Source organism: Sycon ciliatum, chromosome 8, assembly GCF_964019385.1.
Source record: "Sycon ciliatum chromosome 8, ocSycCili1.1, whole genome shotgun sequence".
NCBI lineage: Eukaryota > Metazoa > Porifera > Calcarea > Leucosolenida > Sycettidae > Sycon > Sycon ciliatum.
Window position 1 is genome coordinate 7465959 of NC_088650.1, and position 23641 is coordinate 7489599.

The 23641-nt window shown below is 49.2% G+C and overlaps 2 protein-coding genes across 2 annotated transcripts; both read right to left on the reverse strand.

The window, feature by feature from the left end:
* Window positions 1-4893: 4893 nt before the first annotated feature.
* LOC135823116 (major facilitator superfamily domain-containing protein 9-like) lies at window positions 4894-11099 on the reverse strand. The gene is made up of 7 exons (XM_065335960.1): window positions 10853-11099; window positions 10583-10695; window positions 9293-9380; window positions 8752-8795; window positions 7510-7639; window positions 6370-6758; window positions 4894-6040 (listed from the first exon to the last, which is right to left on the reverse strand). The coding sequence occupies exons 2-7, from the start codon at window positions 10655-10657 to the stop codon at window positions 5459-5461; spliced, it is 1308 nt and encodes a 435-aa protein (XP_065192032.1). The 5' UTR covers window positions 10658-10695; window positions 10853-11099; the 3' UTR covers window positions 4894-5458.
* Window positions 11100-11522: 423 nt separating this feature from the next.
* LOC135823118 (uncharacterized) lies at window positions 11523-23293 on the reverse strand. The gene is made up of 12 exons (XM_065335961.1): window positions 21211-23293; window positions 20051-20155; window positions 19528-19660; window positions 19083-19194; window positions 18410-18523; window positions 17961-18025; window positions 17089-17192; window positions 15907-16122; window positions 14883-14961; window positions 13836-13931; window positions 13314-13455; window positions 11523-12614 (listed from the first exon to the last, which is right to left on the reverse strand). The coding sequence occupies exons 1-12, from the start codon at window positions 22819-22821 to the stop codon at window positions 12527-12529; spliced, it is 2865 nt and encodes a 954-aa protein (XP_065192033.1). The 5' UTR covers window positions 22822-23293; the 3' UTR covers window positions 11523-12526.
* Between the last annotated feature and the right edge of the window lie 348 nt (window positions 23294-23641).

Genomic DNA, 23641 nt, shown 5'->3' on the forward strand with positions numbered 1-23641 from the left:
ATTTTTTTCGCTCTGATCTGTCCCATAGCTACCAAGGCCAAATATTTGATCAGATCAGCAGAACGAAGTTGTTCTTATTCCAGCAGGAAGCTGCTCGATATTGTAGTCTTTGGCTGCAGGCTGCAAGTCGAAATATGCTGGCCAACTTTTGCAAAACTTACATTTGGATTACAAGTATCTCATCTCTCCAAGCCAGGACAGCACAGCAAGATGTGTAAGTGAGGGTTACTGATGTACATCGCATCCAATGCCTAGCGCTTCTTGCAGCACCCGACACTAAGTAAGAGTACTGGAGCTAGTAGCAGGGTCACTGGCAGGTATTTTTACGACTCCCTGGTCACTGAATATGGGGATATCATTATCTGAACGATCAGTAGATCTACTAGCCAGGCATTAGCAGTAACAACTCATCCATGATTGCAGAATCATACCTTTTTCTGAATACTGACCAGCAAACACGAACACATAGTGACATACACACTGGTTACACACAACTTGCACAAACATACACGTGCACGTGTGTGTGTGTGAGAGAGAGAGAGGGGACAACGTCCCCCTGGAAAACGATACTGTCTGCGAGGGTAGCTGTAAAAGCAGTGTAAAGCACACATTCAGCGGCACACACCACTCGCATCTTCCAGCAGCCGTGACGTGACCATGGTGACTCCAGCTCCAGATTTTTCCTTTAAAATATTGCCTGTTATGTGTTTTTACAAATACAAGAGCTTTCAACCCACTAATCTGTGCACACAGATTGACTGGAGTGTTTACATGATGCACTGCACTCGAGCCTACAAAAGCCTCTTGTACGGGCAAGAACAAAGTAATACAGCTAGCGTGTGTTGAAGAAGAAAATGAGCGGAAACGTACTATGCTGTGAAACACGCATGAGGCATGATCAGGGCAAATGACAGCTGAAAAGAAAAGGAAAGAAAACAAACACACACACACACACGCACTCACACAACAACAACAACAACAACAAGTGCCATACGCATGTATGTTAACGGCCAACGCCAAGGCCGACACCATCGCAAATTGCCAGCCCACCGAGACGACGACGTGAACCCCGGAGACGAAGGTCGACAGCCCGGAAAACAGCAAACTGATGGTGGATCCGCACCCAGGACATGACGTTGCTGTAGGACTTGTCCCACCTGGAGGCAAGGCGCATAGCAAGTCGCCGTTGATACGCACGGTACTCTGTGTGCAGTGCACCATCAGTTGAGCAGACCAGCGGGGTGAAGGATGCTCGCAGCTCCTCTGCGGCCGCCTTGTACTTTCTCTTCTTGGAAGAGGCAGCACTGTTGGATACGGCGTTCCAAGAGAGGTTCGAGCGGACGTAGCTGGGTGCGTCGGCATCCACGATGCGGTTGTCAAAGTACGCCACCCTGTCTCCTTCCCAAACTCCCCGGACCAGCCAATCCGCCTGCAGTGTGGGACGGTTGTTGCCATCCTGCACAGGTACCATCACCGGCTCGACAGCCACACCTCCCCATGCAACGTCTGCCAGCCGGGCATCGAAGTCGCGGACATCGTTGTGCCCACGCTTGATGAGCCCACCCTTCATGCAATCCAGACCATGCTGTAGGGAGAAAGCAGCTCCACAGCCATCGTAATGCGACGGGAGAGCGTTCGGCTCCTGGCCATAGCGAATGGCCAACTGATCGCGGAACTGGACCGCCGACATGTCATAACCTTCCTGCTTGAGAGGAAGCACGGTCAACCAGCCGGAAGCGTTGCCATCAATGATGCGGTTGAGGGTCCGCTGTTGGCGACGCGGAAGCGCAGCTCGGAGGACTTTACTACGTTCCGTCATCTGCAGGTCTCGAGCACGGCTGACCTCGCTGGTGACTTGACGGCACTGGCTGATGTGGTGAGCCATGTCGACCGGTGCACCGGTGCAAATGGCAGCCTGCAGAATCTCAGTGGCGCGCTTCGATGTGGCATGAGCATCAGGGGCTGACGTAACGGGATTGGCCAGGCCGAGACCTCCCACTTTGGCTGGAAGGGCCAACAGATCTTGCTCAACGTCAAGCACCTCACGACCTAGCAAGCTGGGGGCGAATACGTGCCGGATAGTGTCCCGCAGGGGAGTATACTCGGTCTCGTTGCCTTCCAACACACTCTGGAGGTAGGTCCACTCGCACGAGAGGGATCTCGTAAACGCGGAGTGTGCTGACTGCGGGTACGCCTTTGCTGCCTTGGCAAGACAGTTGACACCATCGACCCAATCACTCACTCTGCTACGGACAAAGGAAGAGACTCCCTCTGGATCACCAATGTAGCTACCCAGGAAGCGACCGGAGGTGGTGACTTGCACGTTTAGATTGCCGAAGATTGTCTTGGCGGCCTCCACATGATGGGGCTTGACGATCACGATGGATTTCGAGGGCTCGGCGAAGTACCCAAACGCTGGACCCTGCTCAAGGAGGGAGAGGAACCACTCCTTGATTCGCAGCAACCTCCCGAGGCACGACGAGTCGTCTGCGTACCAATTCTGGATGTGATGACTTGGATCCTTGAGACGCTCGATGAGGGGCTGTATGCCGATAGCATACATGAGCATGGCTAATGCCGTAATGGGCAGCCTTGGGTTGTTCCTTCGCAGCTGAGGATGGTATGGGTGCCGGCGCCATTCGGGTCTTTCAGCCCGGTTCAAATAAAAGTACTCCCTTACATGTACATGTACCGTACTCTACCCGTTGTACAGTGCTACCAGTTACCGTATTTCCACAAATAGTAGGCCGGTCTACTATTTTTTCAACCTCGTTCTTACCCGGCCTTATAATTGAGGACGGTCTTGTATTCGAGGACGGTCTTTTATTCTTTCAACCCAGTTTGACGGGGGGGGGGGGGGGGTCTTCTATTTCTCGCCATACAGTTTTGCCCCCGTTCTTCTATTTTCTTCTACACAGTTTGAGCACGGTCTTCTCTTTTTTCCCACAGTTTGAGCACGGTCTTCTATTTTTAGCACAAGAACAAAGACTCATTTAGTAGGCCCGGTCTTCTAATCGGAGACGGTCTTTTATTTTTTCAATCGCCCCCTGCCCCGGCCTTGTATACGAGGAAGGCGTTGTATACGAGGACGGCCTTTTATTTGCGGAAATACGGTACAAGTCAACCCTCCATACTTGGGCCTCGGTTTACCGGTCGAATGACGGTATAACCCGGACCCTGGTTATAATTATGTCAACTATACCCCTTTGTGGTTCGGCTTTTAGTTCCTAAAAGGTCGACTTTTAATTAACCGGTGCATGCACTGTACATGTACATGTACATGTATGTGTATACTTGGTACCAGGATAACATGAACATACGTGTGTACATGTAGTACTGCATGCTCACATTTCCCCAAAGTGACCGCACGGCCCAACAATACTCCATATATGGACCGGGCCCTTAGGGAACTCCAATTCCAACACAACCTGGCGCACGCTTGCTACAAGATGAGCGTAAACAGTCGCAGCATTTTTAGACATCACTTTTCTCACCCCTTCTTTGAAAATCACAAGACCAGTGTAACCAGGCCAGGTACAGATACTGCACTGTGCGCCGCCTGAAGTAGCATGAGTGATGTGCTTTTTCTTTCTTTGCATCATCATGTTATGCGGTCAATAAAAACACGCTTCCATGCATGGACGATATTGATAGGTTTGCAGTTTCTGAGTTCATCGGTGTGAAGACTGGGGCATTCCGATCACTCCTCAGTGCAGGGTGCTCATAGTAGAGAAGCCAGTGCAATCCACAAGCGGCCGCTTGCTACTCCGCCATGCACTCTCAAGTCTCATCTTGACAGCTACTGTATAAATCGCGAGCAAGCATCTGCCCTGGCCTGTCCTTTTGGAAAAATGTGGACAAATTTCTAAATTCTGCAAGAAGTCCCAAGGGTGAAAAGAGAGTTATTCTGCGGCATTTACTGCAGTACAATGAGAAATGGGCGGCGCTTTCTGTGAGTTTTTACCAACCTCATGGACAACGTGACAGACATACAACACGTTTCACATTATTCTTCGCCATCGCAAACCGAACAGTCTTGGCCAAAGTATGTTCACCTTTTGCAAAAGGTGAACTTCGACCAGCTGTAGCATTGGCCTTATGACTACATGCGGCAGTGCGCTGCAGGCATTTCCTTGTCTCAAGTGTTGCATGTCGCAGTGTAGAAAGTGATATGGAGCTATTGTACATCTATCACGTGCCATACAGGACAGCCATGTTGGTTCCAACCAGGGAGTAGTACAATACCTGCATTTTACTATTCCCTGGTTCCAACTCCACTCAACCCTGGCATCTATGGGTCACGTGATGTCGGCCGTGTTGGATGCACTGTCCATGTGCATGCCATATTCACAAACAGCTTTCTACACAAATTTAGCCGCGTGACAGAGATACATGTATGAAACCACTCTATTGTGAGTTGTGCTTCAGATGCAAGATTCCACAGTTACTCACTGAGTCAGATACTACATTGTAGCTAACTCCGGGGAGTGTTGCGAAAGAAAATCTCAAAATGCCTGATTTTCAAGATACACGGTCGGCACATAAGCCTGGTTTTAGTGTTGACATAACTTTGTGGTCACTGTCCTTGTTACACAATCTCCAAGAATAAGGGGTCGGCGCAAAAGCTTTGCTGTTCCTGGAATGAACATCGTTCATGGGGGACCCAAATTAATTCCTGAGGGGGGAGGCGGTCCGAGTGCGATGTTCGTTTCAGGGACGACAAAAAACTTTACAATAACCCCTAATTGGCCTAAATGAAAGCAAGCACGCATAGGTAGTGGGGGGGGGGGGGGGGGGGTGAATGATCTAAGACCATGACTGAGACCCAGAGGGTGCGGTGTTGGGTCTTTGACCACTTTGCCTTGGATCTGATCTACTTCCCGATGCGAACCATAGCATTAAATTAATTTCATTGTTTGAGATGAAAGTATTCAGGTTAGTATCTCAATTTAAAGATCTAGTCTTAGATGCTCAAGAGGAAGTTTGAGACTGCAGTGGAAGGCTGCGGCATAAAATAACTTGTGGACACGGGCCAAATAGCTCAAATCAGCCAGTTTGATTCAGGTGTGCACTATGTTATGTACGGGTGCGAGGTTAGTATGTACAGAAAATAACAGTGACAATGTCCGTTGCAAATCAACTAAATGTAGCTTCTTCCCGAGCGAAGAAGAGTGCAATCCAGGTTGTACTGGTGCTTCTAGTGTGGGTTACATGAACTAGTAGTACTAGCAGTTTTCACGGTTTTCGTTTTCTCTCAAGAAAGTAATATTATATTCATTGGTTTGAAGGCAAGTTATTTAACGAGGAAATAATTCCACACGAGAACCAAAGTTGAACAGAGTGTGGCAATACTCGGATTTCTTCTTGGCCACGCCGTCGGTTGATGTAGGCGAGAGCTGCAGTCGTGTGGCAATGAGCACACTGGCGATGCCGGCGCAGACCTGTGCACGCGGTGGCATTACTCGGATTTCTTCTTGGCCGCGCCGTCGGTGGACGTGGGTGACAGCTGCAGTCGCGTGGCAATGAGCACGCTGGCGATGCCGGCGCAGAATATACTGGCCACACCGGGCATCAGGATACCGCCGAGCTCGGTGAGCACGCCGGCGAAGAATGGCGCAATCATGCGCGCAAACGACATCACCGACTGGCCCACGCCGAGCATGGCGCCGCGCTGCTCCTGGCTGCCGCGGTCAACCGACAGGTGGGTAAGATTCACGCGAAACACCGCACCGGATAACGATAGCGGTATCATGCTGACGACAAACAGCGAGTAGCTGGGCGCGAACGTCATGCCGGCCTGTGCCAGTGCCATCAGGCATGCCATGTGCACGAGCAGGCGGCGCGAACAGCCGCCGTACGCCTCCGTCACAGAGCCGACCAGGAAGGACGAGGTGGCGCCCATCAGGCCCGACGCCGACATCAGGTAGCCGTTGTAGATGGGCGTGCTCTGGAAGCGCATCTCCAGGAACAGGCTGAAGTTGGAGCGGAACAGGATCATGGCAAAGCCCATCGCAAAGCGGATCAGCATGATATCCGGTACCTGGTTCACACGTGGCAGAACAGGGGCGGGGGAGTAAGGAAACAAGCATTGGAGAGAATGTGAATGAGCAAATTGTGCAAACATGCAGAATGTGCACCATCGCAAGACCTATCCAGGACAACACAGTAAAATACTAAAATCCATCATGAGGGATCACTTGTGCTCAGACACATTGGCCATCCGATTCATCTCAGTCAACAGTGCATGTGTTCAATACACATGCACAGTGAATCTTCAGCACGAAGCTTAGAACTCAAATATTTCTGAATGGACTGTTGCACTCCCAAACACCACACGCGTGCACACACACAAGCACACAGGTGACCTACCTGTGTCCAGGTGATGTGCCACAGCTGCTGCAACAGCTCCAGCGGCCTGACCTGCGAGGGGCTGATCTCGGGGTCGACAAACTTCTCCTCGGACTCCTGACGCCGCACATCATTGCCGGCTGCTCCTCCCTTGGCCATCTTGGCGGGTATCCAGCGTGGGACAATCAAGGTCAATAAAAAGGCTAGAAAGAACATCAGCACTGTCAGCATGCTACAGATGAAGAATCCGTTCTCGCTGGCCGACGCAATGTGGCCGCCGATGGTCGGCCCGATGATGAACGCCCCGGTGGAGATGGCGTTGTAGTGGCCGAGGTGCTTGGGCCGCTCGCTGTGCGGAACAAAGTCCGCCAGCCATGTCCTGGCCACGCTCAGACTGTGTTTGAAGAGACCTGGAGGAAGGGTAGTAGGAGGGGGGGGGGGGGGGGGGAGAGGAAAAGACACGAATAATCATGATGGCGCCACTATCACAATGGCCAATCGGCCTAGACACTGCATGATGGATAGAGTTTATTGCCCTTCTTCAAACTTTCTCCTCAAGTCTTCAGCACTAGCTACTACATGTAGATTGACAAACCCATGAACTACATGAACAGGTGCCATAACACATGCATGTACAGGATTCTAGCCGAAGGGGGTGGGGTAGGGCAGCACCCCCCCTACTCTGTTTGCCCCCCCCCCCCCGTGAAAATATGCCGCCCCTTACTCATTTTCCGATTTTTGTGTTTTTTAAATGCCATTCAATGCATATGCAGTCGATAGCCAGTACAAGAGGGTTCATAAAGGCACATTTGCCTGGGGTGAAGTCAGGTTTTCGCCCTGTACATTACATTTCGCATTGGAAGACAGTTATTCTGAAAATGGAAAAAATGGGGTACAGGTAACTGTTTCCCTGCCCCCCCCCCCCCCCTACTATTTTGACCTGGCTAGAACCCTGATATACTTATAAACGGGTGGAGGTGAATGGTAAGCATTCAGGGCATCAGGAATAAGCATGAGCCCTAGCGGATCATTCGACTATTGATGATGGTAACACTGTCTATGCAGGAGCAGAGGCATAGGTCAGTGACCCACACCCAAGCCAGGACATGCCATGGGTCACTGCATTCGCCATTGCAAGGCAGGTGTTAGGAAATAGCTCACCGGCCAGGACCCTTGCCACGATCAGCACCCATAGCATGGTGCTGATTCCTGCAATGAAGTAGGCAACCATGGCTCCAACCAGGACCACCAGTAGCACAGAATGGCGGCCGTAGATATCACTAAACTGACCCTGCACCGAGTGGATGTACAGACAACAGAGAAGAAGAAACTCATTCATGGGAATTGCAACATGATAGATACGCGCATAGGCAAGACCCAGGAGGCAACCTCCGTGCTTGCAATCATATTATACTGCCATTAAATCACACCATGTTTGTGAGAAAGAAGCATTTCGTGTGTGAAAAACGAAAAATAGGGATTCATTGGCCAGAAAAAGCCACTTCAACCAGCCGTGTGGTGTAGACCAGGCTAAAATTAGTGGCGGTCAATTCATCAGCCTTGCAAGCTGGTGAATGGTAATCCCAGCACAAGTTAGTTGCTGTGTCTAGCATAGCTTGTTCGCTATCATCGCTTCAGCGATGGGCAGGAGTATGAGTGTGTGGTGTGTGTGTGAGGTAGGTTCTTTTCGGTAGCAAGATCTATCTCTAGAATCAGTAAGCCAGCACTCAGCACTGGGGTCGTCCATTATTATCAATCTTTCAGACAAAACGAAAAAAGTTTCGTTTATGGGTGGGTGGGTCGAGGAGAGTTTCGTTATGACAATGTTGATGGTTGAAACATCAATGCATTTTAGCTGTCAAGTCAATATTATTTTCGTTCAGGGGGGGGGAGGGTCATAACTAAACTTTTTTCGTTTCGTGAAAATTATCGATCATGCCGGATCGCTGATGGCCCCTAACCAACTGAGACATACATACGCATCACTTTCCCACCATCATGTGTTGCGGGACAAGTCCACTACAAGCGTACACACAGTGCAGTGACCTAAGCTCTGCGTGAAAGGTCATGGACTGTGTAAAGGCGTACACACAAATGCAGCGGATCCGCGGACTTGGGTGTACATGCACCTGCCAAATATGGGACAAAATAGTTGCCCTGTATAAAAAAACAGATTTGTGTCCAGCACCCAGCAGAATTTCTGTAGCACAAGTGGCGCATGCAGGATTACAAAGGGTCCCCTGTATTCTCTAAAGATGCCCATTTGAGGCGAACGTTCAGAAAAAAAAGTTCAACAAACCCCATCAGTGAGCAGTAATCCTACATGTAGCTGTAAAAATACTGAAAGAGATGGGGCTCTTCCCTCCAGCAAGGGAGCAATGCACAAAAACAAAGGGAACATACCACAAGTGGACCTGTAAATAATTGCAAGGCGCCATACAGGGAACCTAGAGGCAGACAAAAAGCACAACAAAACAAAAACGTATAGTCGGCTAACACACAGAGGGAGAAACGAACGAGGAGTTCGTTTTCCATCTACAGCTTTCGGTAGAAATTACAAGAAACTACTTCGTTCGGTTCAGGTGCCCTTTTTTTCTACCCAAGCGGTAGATTCTACTTCTACCTCCACCGGCTCTAGCAGATTTGAGGCTGCTAACAATCATTAGATGTACAGTGTTTCTGTGTTTGTAGGTGCAAGACAGCTGTTTTCCACAAGATGTCGTACACCGTACCGTAAAGTGTAAATGAACTCTATTCTACATGCAGGCAAAACGAACGCAATGGAAGAACTCAATTAAAAAAAGTTTGAAATAAGAGAGCTCGTGTTCAGGTGCTCTCACTCCATACTTGGACCCACGTTGGAATCTGTTTGCCCACAAAACTTCCCCATGCGTAGCAATCATTCAAAAAAATAATGTTATTGAAACCCCATGTTTAGACGTACCCATAGCTCCTAAAGTCGACGGACTAGCGCCTAGAGATCGGGCATGGTGTGTTACCAGCGGTATTATTAGACTCACACCAAGCAGATCCTGTTTGGTATAAACACACACGTGCACACACACACACACACACACATACGCACGCACACACACACACACACACACACACACACACACACACACACACACAATATACAATACAATACAATAATGCCCATCCGAAGATGATGGCAGGTCCTGAAAGGACCGACACACACACACACACACACACACACACACACACACACACACACACACACACACACACACACACATACACACACACACACACAAAACTCAGGTATGAAAAAATTGACTGGTAGCGCAGTAGTTGTATGACAGCGTGTTTGATTCCAGGGCATTCTCTACTGAAAATGGCTGTGTGTGTGTGTGTGTGTGTGTGTGTGTGTGTGTGTGTGTACGTGTGTGTGTGTGTACGTGTGTGTGTGTATGTGTGTGTGTGTGTGTGACTGTGTGTGTGTATGTGTGTGGGTACGTGTGTGTGTGTATATATGTGTGTGGGTACGTGTTTGTGTGTGTGTGTGGTGTGTGTGTGTGTGTGTGTGTGTGTGTGTGTGTGTGTGTGTGTGTGTGTGTGTGTGTGTGTGTGTGTGTGTGTGTGTGTGTGTGTAGGTGTCTGTGCGTGGGTATGCGCCAACCTGTTGGAAGGCTGCATTCCTGCCAAAGTCATTGGACGAGTTTCAGCCCCACAACTGAGCACACTGCTCCATAGCTAAGTAACGCCCATTTCATTACAATAATCATACTGTTGCAGCTTGTGTCTGCCTCCACTGAAGCTGCATGCCGTCTATATAGGTGGTGACCTGAGCAAGTGTAGGGTGTGCATAAGTTACTGTCTTGGCCGTTATCCCAATGTATTGTGTACGGTGCAGACCAGGTGCACCCTTGGGGGGGGGGGGGGGATTTACATGTACATGTACACGGCTTTGTCAATTATGTGGATTGGGCAGTTGCCCGTTGCATGTCTTGATCTGGTTCATTCAGATCTGGTACAATGTGTGTGTGTGTGTGTGCGGGTGTGTAAGTGTGTGGGCGCGCGCGTATGTGTGTGCGCGTACACATGTATGATACTGCATGACATGAAGTGTGTAAATATGTGCGTGCATGCACGCTTTCGCCGCTCTGCCGCACCGTCGACTCTGCACCATCATAGACAGAATTTTGGTCGTGCTGCTAGCATCAGTATACAACAAAGACTCCCACATCTACTAACTTGGCCCAAGTTTGCTTACCAGGAATCCAATGGCGTGCATTGCATAAATGATGCGCAGTGCTCCACTGCTTCTGAGCGAGTCTGTGCTATCCATATTTCTAGAGATTTGTTGCTGTTTTTTTTTGTGCTGGGCTGCAAGAGAACAGAATGCACAGGGCAGGGATATTTGTGCGTGGAGGAGAGGATCTGCAGTCACTCTCTCCCAAGCACAGGGCCGTGTTCGTCCAACGACCCCATGCACTCACCAATGCATTGAGGCAAGAATGATAAAATAATTTTGTGTACTTACAAGAAAAATAATGGTCAGCAGGCAGCGATCCTGAAATTTTCTACTCCTATCTGCTCCAATACTACTGTATTGTGGTGTTTCGGAGGCCAGACTAACACTGCCGTCAGCAAAAGAAAACAGAGAAGTGCCGTGCCACAGTCCCTGGCACACTCAATAAACTCTGCCCCTCTCCTTTCTCTGCACCAAGCTAACAAAGTAACTAACTAATTTTAGTTTAGTTACTTTGTAGGTTTACGTCTTGATTGCAGTTGTTGCACCAGCACACTCACTTCGATCATCCCATCATTTTTTGTGAGGCATGCATGCCTTTCTATTTTTGAATGATGTTTCCACGAAGCTCCGAAGGCGCCATGATCGTCACTGCACTACAAGTGCAGTGGTGGTTATATCCCGACTCTACGTCTACGACCCCAATAAACCTTGAAAACGCAATAGATTCACATGTAGCCGCTGATCAGGGAGTCCGAGTACCAAACTGGGTTTGGGTCACAACTCCGTGATGTAGATCATGAACTGACTCTGTAGTTACTAATAATACTGCCTCCTGCCATGGCTCCAGGAGAGATAGAAAAGAAAAGCCTTGAAGGAAGAGATTCAGAGCAGGTATCTTGTCAACTCCATCACTCAGTCACAAATGTCGTTCACACCACTGCACACCGGACGCGGAGAGTAAAACAGAGCTCATATTTCTGCAAACAAAATTAATAACGTTTACAATAGATTACTAGTACATTATGTACTTCTGAGCTACTTGTGAGCTGCACATGCATGCGAGCAGCCAACATCAAATTCCTAAACCATCAATCTCTGCCGGATACAACTGAGAAACTCCCAGGCATTTTACAGGACATAGCCCAGGTCACATTGCGCAAGACATAGGATCAAATAAATACCAACATCATGGTTTGACTGGGAAAACAAAACACAGTACACAAATGCATGTCCGTTATTTTAAAAGCTTTGAAATGATGCTAGGCCGGTCACGGTGAAAAAATTTCTTAAAAAAAAATAGATTCAAGATATATTTCAGTATTGTTCAAGAACAGAAGTGTTTTCTTCCAGTGATACAGCTTTACTGACGATTATCACACAGAGGTCCTGGCGTGTTGACTGGCTGGAGTGGTACATCATAGTTGGAAGCTGCCGCTTGCATCATCAACGGTGCTTATACAATGGCGGTTTTGAGGCCGATTTATTGCTGCCAATAATATCACCAGGTCAAACACCAGCCTTGTGAGCACTAGATGGGCGTACTGTGCAATTAGGACCTCATACTTCATAGTAAAGGTCTTTCCACACTGAGAAGATCAAGTGATGTCATAATGAACACCAGAAATGCAGATGATGTCATCAGAGGTGCAGAGAATGTCACCATAGACACAGATTCAGCCACCACCATGCACACAGGCGATAGCACAATCATCGCCATTATTGCGAAAGCGGGAGGACAGACTCACAAACCTGGCTGTCACTGGCGGTGAAGCCACTAGACCATGCCTGTGACGTTGTGCATGGAGTGCGCCTTGCCTCAATGCAGGCTAAGAAGTAAACACTGTTCCTTGCTTCACCGGACGCTTAGCTTACAAAGACATTGTCCAGAGCAGCCAAAATACATTCAGAGGAGTTCCTCTCAAGCCTTCCTCTCCACAAGCACAGCACCAGAGGTGGCCGCCATTAGTCGATTCGTTCATAGAATAAGATGTACGCTTGACTTGTGCATACTGGGTTGTGGCTAGCTGTCGGCTTCTGCACCGGCCGTACACTGCGTGTGTTTGGGGAAGATCAAACATGCCCGCAATAACACATGCACAAAATACACACACACGAGTACATACACACATACACACGCACACACACACACACACACACACACACACACACACGTATACACACACCACACGCAAACAACCGCACCGTAGCATGCAGCTCAGTTAGTACCTCTTACGGGTGTTTGGCCATATTTTGAAGGCTTCTCACAACAAATAACAAATCTTTTTCTAGGAAACCTCAGTGACGTACCAATATCTGTGGATTTTACCATCTCATTCATTCAATTCATCCAGCATCGTTCCCATGACTTGGATCGGAGCTACTTGTATCGTTAGGTTTACGTTATCAAGTAGCGTGCTCCACTGCTCGAAGAGTGCTCACTACTCGTTAGGTTTATTCTTTTTTTCCCATTTCGCATTATCAAGGTGTCCATGGGCATCTTTAGGAACGAAAGCTTTGTACCGTTTCGAAGGAAGTAAAACGAATGGACAGCTGATTGTTCCTACAGCCAGGCCACCCGAGGCGGATATTGTGTGTACATGAGAGGAAAAACTGAGAGAGAAAGAGAGAGAGAGAGAGAGGGGGGGGGCACTCACAGACAGAGAGGAGAGCAAAAGAGAATCGAAATGCAGACAGCTCCGGGCAGCCAATAACGTGACTCTCCTTACTTGGCAGCGCAGAGTCAACTCACCTTTGATCATCATAATCTTTCCATTCGCGACTCCTTGCTGGATTGTCGAGATTACAGCAGTGTGCGCGGTAATGCCCACCTCTCACTGTTCCTGTGTGATTGGCCACAGCATACAGCTGATACAGGGTGGAACCAGCTGAGCCTACAGGCATGCGGGAAGAAGACAAACGAGGAGAATAACACATTCAAATCGTATGCGCGAGGACAAAGGTGGAATAATACACCTCGACTCGAAAAACAAGTTCACATGTTGCGGCGTTGTAATGTCTGCGGCATAAATCCTGTTTATAGCAGCAGCCTGATATAGTCATATTCAACCAAACAGACTTAGATGGCCGTGGTGACCGCTACCCCCCCCCCCCCCCACACACACACACACAGCCGCATGCACACTTAAATGTTCCGACTTCACAATCATTGTGAATATGGGTTTGGAATCTTACATGCACGCCAGTATCGTGATAGGGACTAACACAGGAGCCAAGATCAAAGCATCTCTAACAGCTAGGGCACCGTTCTTACCCGAGGAGAAGGAGGACATGTCCAATGTCGAGTCGAACACCACAAGATCGCCAATCTTCCTCTGTCCATTCTGACCAATCTCGAAACGCTTGAGATCTTCACGTTAAAGCCAGCATGTCAAGGAAACCGTAACCGCTCCGACCGGGAACCACACATGAAAAGGACTAATGAAAGTATCAGGCGCATAGCACTGCCGTTGGAGGTGGTCCGGTCGGAGGGGGTCTGAGGGTGTCCCCGCGTGAAATTTTTGAAATTAGGGCGCAAAATCCTGCATTCTGACTGGGCACTCAGTCTGGGCGAAAAAGTGGTCTGGCCGGACCGGCTGCTACGCCCCTGAGTACAAGAGACCTACTACAATAGTACACTGTACGTCCGGCTGAGCACAGTAATCTTTGTTACCATAGTTACACACTGATAAGAAACCCGGGGTAGTGAATACTGGCAATATTATTATTCCCCCTGTTGCGTGTTAAAAGCCACGGTGTAGGGTTGATGTCATAGGGTTGAAGATTTCAAGATTCTTAATAAATGCACTATTGTGTACTGTGATAACTGATAAGTTGCAGGCTGAGGTACTGTGCTATCAATCTTGTGTTTAACAACTCCTGAAGAATGCTAACTGTGTGTGTGTGTGTGTGTGTGTGTGTGTGTGTGTGTGTGTGTGTGTGCGTGTGTGTGTGTGTGTGTGTGTGTGTGTGTGTGTGTGTGTCACTTCAAACCGCTGTGTGGTGGATACCAGGCTAAAAATAGTGGCGGTCAATTCATCAGCCTTGCAAGCTGTTGAATGGTGTAATCCCAGCACAAGTTGCTATGTCTAACATAGCTGTTCGCTATCATCGCTTCCGCGATGGGCATGTCTGAGGTGAGGAGGTGAGGTGTGTGTGTGTGTGTGTGTGTGTGTGTGTGTGTGTGTGTGCACCTGCATGCGTGTGCATGCATTTCTTTGTGTAAATGGGCGGTATAGAGTCTAGCAGCAGTGCACTATTTATCAATGCTCAGTTGCACTATTTATCAATGCTCAGTTGCACTAATCATATCTGAGGATACGGAGTACAAGAATCTTTGGCAACCTCTGCACAGTGAATTTCTTCTGGCTGTTCTGCTTCCTGCCACATTCTGAGCAAAACTGTACATGTACAAATCATGTGAAAACACAGCGTACATCCACACACATATACACACAATTACAATTCGCAGGAAGATGCGAAGAGTCACATCATGTGTTGTGCTTTCATCGTGTCGGAATGATTCCTTTCTTTCCACAGTGAAAGTCATCCATTGTGGATTTCAAGTATTATGATAATGTGAACCTTGTTTACCATGTCGGAATCCCGCTGCACCAATGTTTCCTCTATATCCTGCATACTGTTATGACGGACAAAATTAAAGTTTAATAAACACACCTCTTTTCGAAGTACCGGTACCTCCTGCATGTGTGTATACTGTTATGGTGGTGCCAAGGAGCCTGTGGGGAAAGACTCGATCCAGCTCACTGGCTGGCTAGCTAGCATGGAGGGGTGGTGTTTATGTGTGTGTGTGTGTGTGTGTGTGTGTGTGTGTGTGTGTGTGTGTGTGTGTGTGTGTGTGTGTGTGTGTGTGTGTGTGTGTGTGTGTGTGTGAGAGAGAGAGAGAGAGAGAGAGAGAGCGGGGGGGGGGGGGGGGGGTAGATGTGACCATAGCTGCTGACACCACCACCACTGTCCTTACTGTCCGCAGCCATGTACTGCCATCATGTGCGTGTCGAAGTCATACTGAAATTTGAGAAATGCTTTGAAGACGTTTGGTTGTGCACAATGTATACCAAGCCAGGTTGGAGGGCCGTGAGCTAAGCCCATCTTACATGTACCCCAGATACTGATTACCTTTCCTGCTCTCTCACTGGTACATGTACATGGACATGCAGTACGTTCTATCACGCGGTTTGACTGCATGAAACCTTGCAGATTCATATATTATTATATACACAAGCAAAAGCAGCAACACTAGCAGCAGCACTGGTAGCAGTAGCAGCAACAGCCCCCCTCCCCCCCCCCCCCCTCATCTCTCAATGCCAGAGACAAAGATGGCATACCGGTTTATCTGCACCACTCAGTTGTTCTTCGTCAGTAAACGCCGACAGGCAGTCGTGAATGGTTGCATTGGGCAACGCCGTCTTCGAGTACGACGGTGCTGCACCCGTCGCCGCTCCTCTTCCAGCCTTGTCGTCGGCATCCGTACTCATTCCCAGACTTTGAAACGTCGTAGAATAGCGTTGATTTGACTGCCTCGGTTTGCTAGTACTTGACCTCTGTACGCAGCGCGAGAAAAGCACAGTTTCACCTGTGGCATTAGTAAACGACATTGTCCTACATTTACAATACCTGTAGGTACACATAGGCCTGTAGTACCAGGATATCAGGTGGTCCGGTCAAATGGGATACAGTCAGCTTCACTTATAACGACACTCGGCGGGGCATCAAAAAAGTGTACTTATTCGCGAAGTGTCGTTATACCCGAAGTCTCACTATACATGTATGTATTACAGTTAGATGGGACTTTGCTCTGGGCATGGAAATTCTGTCGTTATTCGCGAATTGTCGTTATATCCGCAGTCGTTATTAGCAAAGTTGACTGTACTTGACGGCAAGTGATCATCAATAAAGTAATTCCACCTCCACCAAACGCGCTCTCTGGCAGACTTCACACACCAGCAACATGACTTGAGAACAAGTGATCATCATTGACAAAAATCCCTGTTTCGCTCAAATGAGCTTTTTTCTCGAAATAAGTGGTTTGTGCAAGCAGCCCTGGGCCTGATCCATTGTGGTCTTTGAACACAGCCTCACAGGTATAGCCAGGATGAACTTTGCCCATCTAGCATATCTTAGTTTATGTATGCTTTTTCATCTGGTCAGAATCATAACCGATTGCCTGTGTAAGTGGCCGGTGTGCGTTGCGCGCTTGTGTGCGCGGTAGAGTTGGATTTAGTGATTCTGCAACAGTGGATGCTAATACCGGGGCGGTTGCTAATATCGTGTGGTTGCTAATATTAGGTGGTTGCTAATATCAGGTGGTTGCTGTTATCAGGTGGTTGCTAATATCAGGTGGTTGCTAATATCAGGTGGTTGCTAGTATCAGATGGTTGCTAATATCAGGCGGTTGCTAATGTCAGGTGGCTGCTAATATCAGGTGGTCTCTTAACCAACTTTCACTTGTACTCAGTACAATCTGGGTGTACATCATTTGACACACAAGTCAATCTGACTGCGAGTACCTGCGGGATTGGTAGCTGCAAGTCCTGGAACTCCTCGAACGTCACCGAGAGGTTTCCGCAAACGCAACAGGACAGACGGCTCTGCAACTGTCCGTGGAACAAACCTGAAACACGCACCAATGAACACAAGGGGCAAGGAGCACTGCTCTACGGATACATGTACAGCACTAACTCAGAGCTACTGAAGATGCCGTGTTCCGAGACACACATGTACATGTACAGTAGTACTGCTCAATGAAATCCAGTCGCATCACGAGTCAGGTACGCGCCGGGCGTTGCGCGGCCCTAGACCTGCGAACACTGGGCTGCGAAATGGTGCAAGGCGCAAACTCGAGTGACGCGACTGGATTTCAGTGAGCAGGACTGTACTTGTGCATGTGCATGTACAATCGTGTAGTACCATGATTACATTAAGGCTGCACCATAGCAGTTACAAACAGGATTTGTACAATTATAGGTGGCAGTTATTCCAGCACCCTGAGGATTGTGTGAGAGGGCACTAGTATTCCTATTCGGATTTATTTTACACAGTCTTTATATAGGAAATTCAGGTTAAAAATGATCTAATAGTAATAGTGAGATTCATAATATGTGGAACTAAAAATATGGCAAAGAGCTAGGAACAGGCAACAAATTACCCAAGCTGAACTAGCGGTGATACATGTACCAGTGGTACAGCCGTACATGCGATCTGATATCCAAATAAAATGCTACACGTATTATAATGCCTTATGGCCTCCACTGAGTTGATCCTCTCGGTTTTCACATAGGTGCCTTGTGTCTTGTGTGGATGTGTGTGTGTGGGGGGGGGGGGGGGCTGACGGAATCAAGACTTCAAGTGCTCTAATGTAGTTACTGGGTATTAAACTCACTTCGGATTTGACTATCGTGTTTACTACCCATGGCTGACCACATGAGATCTGATTGTTTCTGAACTCTGCAGCAGCAAAAACCAGACAACCAGAGTGGAGAAGAAACAGGGAGAGAAAATGAGAGCAGGAGGAATTGTAGGAGGAACAAGAGCAAGAGGAAGAGGAATGGAACGCACTTAGCAGCAGTAAGGCTACTTCGGAATCACTGACAGTCCAGCACGTATCAGTGAACATATCGCACCAACTCACTCGTACAGTAGCAACAAAGAGCTGTCGCAGCGTAGAATCGCCTTCCAAGCTAGCTAAATGCCGAGCAACTATTAGCCGTCACTCTCCCCTGTATTCTCTTCTCTTCATGCACGAACGTTCAAAAATACTTGAAGTATTTATGAACATTCTAGTATGTGAATACCATTTTTCAAAGTGCTGCACAACAAAGCTCAGCTTACGGGAGTTTGGAGAAATTCTCAGGTAGACTCGGTAGCTGTGAACAACTCGCGACCTTCAGTTCATCATGGAGTTCAGACAAAATGGCATGGAAGAACTCATTTGCATCTTGTTGACTGCAGAAGAAACAGGAGAGAGCAAGGAGGTGCGATTCATGTTGTAACACACTCGAGACCTACCTCGCTGTAGCTGGTACAGTTGACTCTCCCCAGGGCAAACACGGCAGGACATCTTTTCTGCCTTGCTTTTAAGTCCTACTTAGAAACCATGACCAACAGACTGATCGATCAGTTACCCTGGGCTAGCTGCATTCAAGAATACTCAGTTCTAGGAAGTAAGAACATCCCCGCTCTGCCTGCACCACTCAGCAACAGTAGCAGCAGTAGCAACAGTAGCACATAGCAGCCAGCAATATGACCGGATGATTGCAATAGCAGTGTTAGTACGGCAAGGTGATTGGTACCAGACTCATCCCCATGCAGCCTGAACAGATTCCTTCAATGGTGGAGTCCACTAGCTGGCCACAGCGTGCTTATCGACTAGTCTTGGAGGACACTTTGCCACCCAATTCCAGAGTCTACGAGCAGTGACGCCAGAGCAATGGGAATACCAAGCAGGCATAACTCAAGGCATTGCTAATTTCTATAGGCAGTTAGCCTCTCTAAAACGGCTTACCCGGAGCCTCTGAACTGGGAGTTTGCTCTGCCGATGCGCGCCTTGAGTTCGCTTGGCATGAACGGTATCGTTCTGCCCTTGTCCCAAAGTGTTTTGATGAGAGTGACAAACTCTACACAAACACACAGTGAAGTTCATGGAGAGCACCATCATCTGCCTCAAATTGCACAGTTACTTAGAAAGCCTAGACATGAAGCTGAGGAAACACAGGCTAACAATTCGTAAAGAAAGCAAATATATAAGTTTCAAGTGCATATCTGCACAACCACTGGTTGTTCCAAACACAATGAGTTTGGGAAGGATTCACTTTTTTCTGGGCTCCTTCCATGCCTGATGATTATAACCTGTGTTGCATGGTGGCAAGGTACATGTACATGCGCCCTGCAGCAAAGAGCTACGGATCATTTCGGCGCGAGATATAATCATATTTGAATTAGTCCCTTACCAGTGCCTGTGCTGTTTCGGGCGTTCCAGGTCTTGGACTTGCTCCTGAGGAAGGCCTCCATGTCACCACACAGTGCGTAGTCTCGCAGTGGCCTGGTATGACTCAAGCACTGCAGTATACAGTTCATGTAGCACTGAGCGGAGAATATGCATGCACAGTGTGCAGCATAGGAAAGCAAGAAAAGGGAGAGCAAACAGAAATATCATAATCTGATGATTGCCAATACGCCCGCTGGCTTCAATGTACAGACGAGACCTGGAGAAAAGATCATCTGCTTCCATCAAACGCCTGGTCTATAAGGTCACTACTCTTTGTATATGAGCGATTCACCACGAACATGTCAATAAAGATAAGATTATTATACTACTGTTTGGAGCAAAACCACGGCCTGGAATGTGACAGGGCCACCCTGATTTCAGAGGCCACCTGCCTCCACAGACCGCGATAGGTTGGTCACATTAGTGGTCACTGGAGCCAGGCCAGTTATTGGAGCTAGGCTTCGCCGATATTCTATTCACATTACCGTGTTTCCAATGTTCTTCAGGCCGATGGTCGAGTGCTTGGGCATCACAGCCAGCAAGGGCCTCTGCGGAGGAGCGGGATCATATTCCCTTGAGGCGCCTGAGCTCTGCACATACATACAACAAGGAGAAGGGTGCCTATTTCGGACGTCTGCACTGATACAAAACACATACACATACTGCTGCAGTAAACGGCACATGATCATCCTGACATCTCCTGCACAAAATGTCCGACCGCCCTGGGAACCGTCCCACTGCCAAATGGACACTCTCAGCTCAGGACAACGCCACCGCATGCATGTTATACAAGGAGTCGTTGTCATTGAATGTGCATGGTGCACGAGTACAATGTGCACCGGTGGCGTGGTGATGATGCGGCAGTCCAATCAGTAAACTGTCAGTTTGGTCTACATTAATTAACGGTTTGTCAGTTGATGTAGGGCCCAAGGATAATAATATTATACAGGACCATCGGAAGCAGCTTTCAATTGGTACGGCCATACCCTGTCCCCGGGGACAGCATACCACAGCCCTCTCATACTCTGTGTATGGTATACTGTACTAGCAGCAGGGACACATGCCCTTCTCAGCAGTACACATATGATGGTGGCCGCAAAGTTGGTCCGGTGGTGACCTGACTAACCAAATCGGTTCCGGCGGTTCCCCTGCTGTTACACCACAGAGCAGTGCTGTGTTCCTTGCCCCTGTGTTTCTTAGGGCGCGTTCAGACTACTGATAAAAAGTGACCTATTGGGGAAAGTTTCCAAGGTGATTTGATCACGTGACGTTACTTACGTAACGGTAACGTTAGTTTATCGGTAGTGGGTATATCCTTCATGGTTTATCGCCATTCACGGTTTGACGGGGTTCACGGTAGTCTGAACACGCCCTTACCCCTGTATTGCTTACCCCTGTGTTGCATACTCCTGTATTGCTTAATCCTGTATTGCGTACCCCTGTACTGCATACCGCTGTGTTCCTTACCCCTGTTTTGCAAACCTCTGTTTTCCCTACCCCTGTGCTGCCCACCCCAGCTTTCTTACCCCTGTGTTGCTCACCCCTGCTTTCTTACCCCTGTTTTCTTACTCCTGTGTTGCTTACCCCTGTGTTGCATACCCCTGTGTTGCATACCCCTGTTTTTTCGTACCCCTGTTTTTCTTACCCCTGCGTTGCTTTGCTTTGTAGGCGGTGATGTGGAGAAGGGCTGGCTCCGTTGCAGCTTGTCAGCCACTGTGTTGACATTCTCACTTACAGATCCCTGATGATGTCCCGTGCTGGCAACACGCGACGACCGGTCAGTATCATACGCAGTGGGAGAGGATGATTGATAGGGATCACCACCGTGGCCAGAAACAAAACGCGAATTGTCAACCAGCAAGCCCTTTTTCGGAGGCTCCTCAGAGAGCGTTACGGTCAGTGGCGACTTTGGCCGCTCGTAGGGTGCATTGGGGTCGTACCGCGGTGTACCCGCAAACGATAGGTTTGTCTGTGAGTTGCTTCTAGTTCGTAACGGCTGCTCGGCTAGTGACGCGAGGGTGGGTTTCGACTGTTCGGAAGTCAGGTGTGGCTTGGATGGGACAGAGCCAAACGACGAGCGTCGTTTTATGTCCAATGGTGCGTTGCTGGTCTCCGTGAACTGTGCCGTGCTGAATGCATCAATCATGTTGCTGGACGAGGATGCCTTCGACTCGTGCGCAGTGCTGGATGTGCTGTAGAACGGTGCTCTGCGTCCGATAGTCACATCGGTCATGGCCGTGCCGAGAGCTGGGTGATTGTCCGGCGATGCTACCGGTGGCTTGGGTGGCGGTTTGCCCTCGTGTAGCCGGTGATCCAGCTGCAGCTGATGGCCCTTCTTAATGTAGGACTCCACACCCTGAGATGGTTTTAGTGGCCCGGTAGTGCCCTGTTGTTTAGGTAGTGCACCGCCGGTGGCCAGCTTTGAGGGCTGCCGCTGTTGCTGATGCTGCCGCTCGGGATCCTCATATGGCTTCTGCTTCTGTACAGTGACGGGCTTTTGATTGATGCCGATGTGTGTGGCTGAGGAGAGGATCTCGTCCTCTCCGCTAAACTTGACAGACGGCTTTGGTTTCTTTGCCTGATAGGCACCACCGCTCGTCCTAGCCGTCTTCAAGCTGCTCCGACGCTGGCGTTTGACATCCGGTAGAGGTCGGCCCTGCCCATCCACGGAGGTCTTGTTCTTATTACTCAGCGCATCGCGGCTGCCATTACTCAGCGTATCGCGGCTGCCAGAGTCCACACCAGATGATGATGTTGTTATCGTTCTCCCTGCTGTCAGCTGCGAACGTGTTTCATGTGTCTGCATGCTGCCGGTGTACGGTTGCCGGTTGGTGGCAATGTAATCTTTCGCCAGGCCGCCCGTCGCTCCCCGGTGAGGTTTCATCTCGTTCGTCGGCGTCGACAGCGCCATCATGCTCCGGTGGTCGGTGACGTGCGGGAACTCGCCGTGGCCCGGGTGCCGACCGGTCGAGCGATGGCCACTCTGCGGCAGCAGGGACGACCGATCCAGCACGGAGATCTGTGTCGCCGTGCCGTGTCGTGCAGCAGAGGAGCCATGGGACATGTGCGGAGTGTGGTTCGAGCCCGTTCCAGCTATTCCCGACAGAGGCCCAAGGGTCGCTCTCCCCGATACCTCTGAACTCAACCAGCTGCTGCTACTTCTGCCAGCAGTAGCAGCAGGTGGGTTCAGATCATACGGGGATTTCCCGTTGTTGCGTCGAGATAGGTAGTCATGGCTCCCTCCTGGTGCAGGCATGGTTGGCAATAGTATGACGAGAGCTTGCTTCACCTGTACGTCTCCCCAGCCAGCTCACTGCAGGGTCGATGCAACGAGCGCACCGGGCGGTGGCGACTACGTCCAACCTCCGCTCACTCTCCGCCTCAATATGAAGGCATACACCAACAGTGGGAGCTCGCTCACGCTGAATGATCAAGCGCAGAACATGCTGCTCCAAGCTCCGGTGTGCCGTTTCGCCGGGAACGCCGCATTTCTTTGCACTACCACACCCTACAGACTACCCTGGCGTCGAGAATTCTTTCTTGCCTCACCACTGTCTGCTCCTTTTCAACGACTCCAAGCCGGGGGTGCGATGGTGGATAACGGGTCAACCCCGAATAGACGCCCATGAACAGCAGCGGCACAAACCTTCACTGGGTTCAGCTTGCTGATTTGCTGGTCGTTCAAACACAATACACCGAGCACCAAAACTTTCTTACAAAATGATTGCTCTTCGTAGATGCATGTCGCTTCATCTCGTCTAGGCTAGCGCTACCTCATATGCACACACACGCTGTCACACTCTCAGCTAGTCTCATGCTCAGCACACCTACCAAGTACCATGCTACCTTGGCGGCTAGCTAGCGAGGAAAAACGATGAGCATCCAGGCTCACCCATAATCCATATCGCGCATGTGGACGTACAATCATGTACAGTAGATCTACCAATCCATCTCTATGCCAGACTATGCCTATGCCTATGGCTATGGTCGACGGCGTAGATCTACGGGTCCCTACATGCACAGCAGCTAGCTAGCTACATAATCATTACGTGTACCATGGTGTACTACTCCAGTCC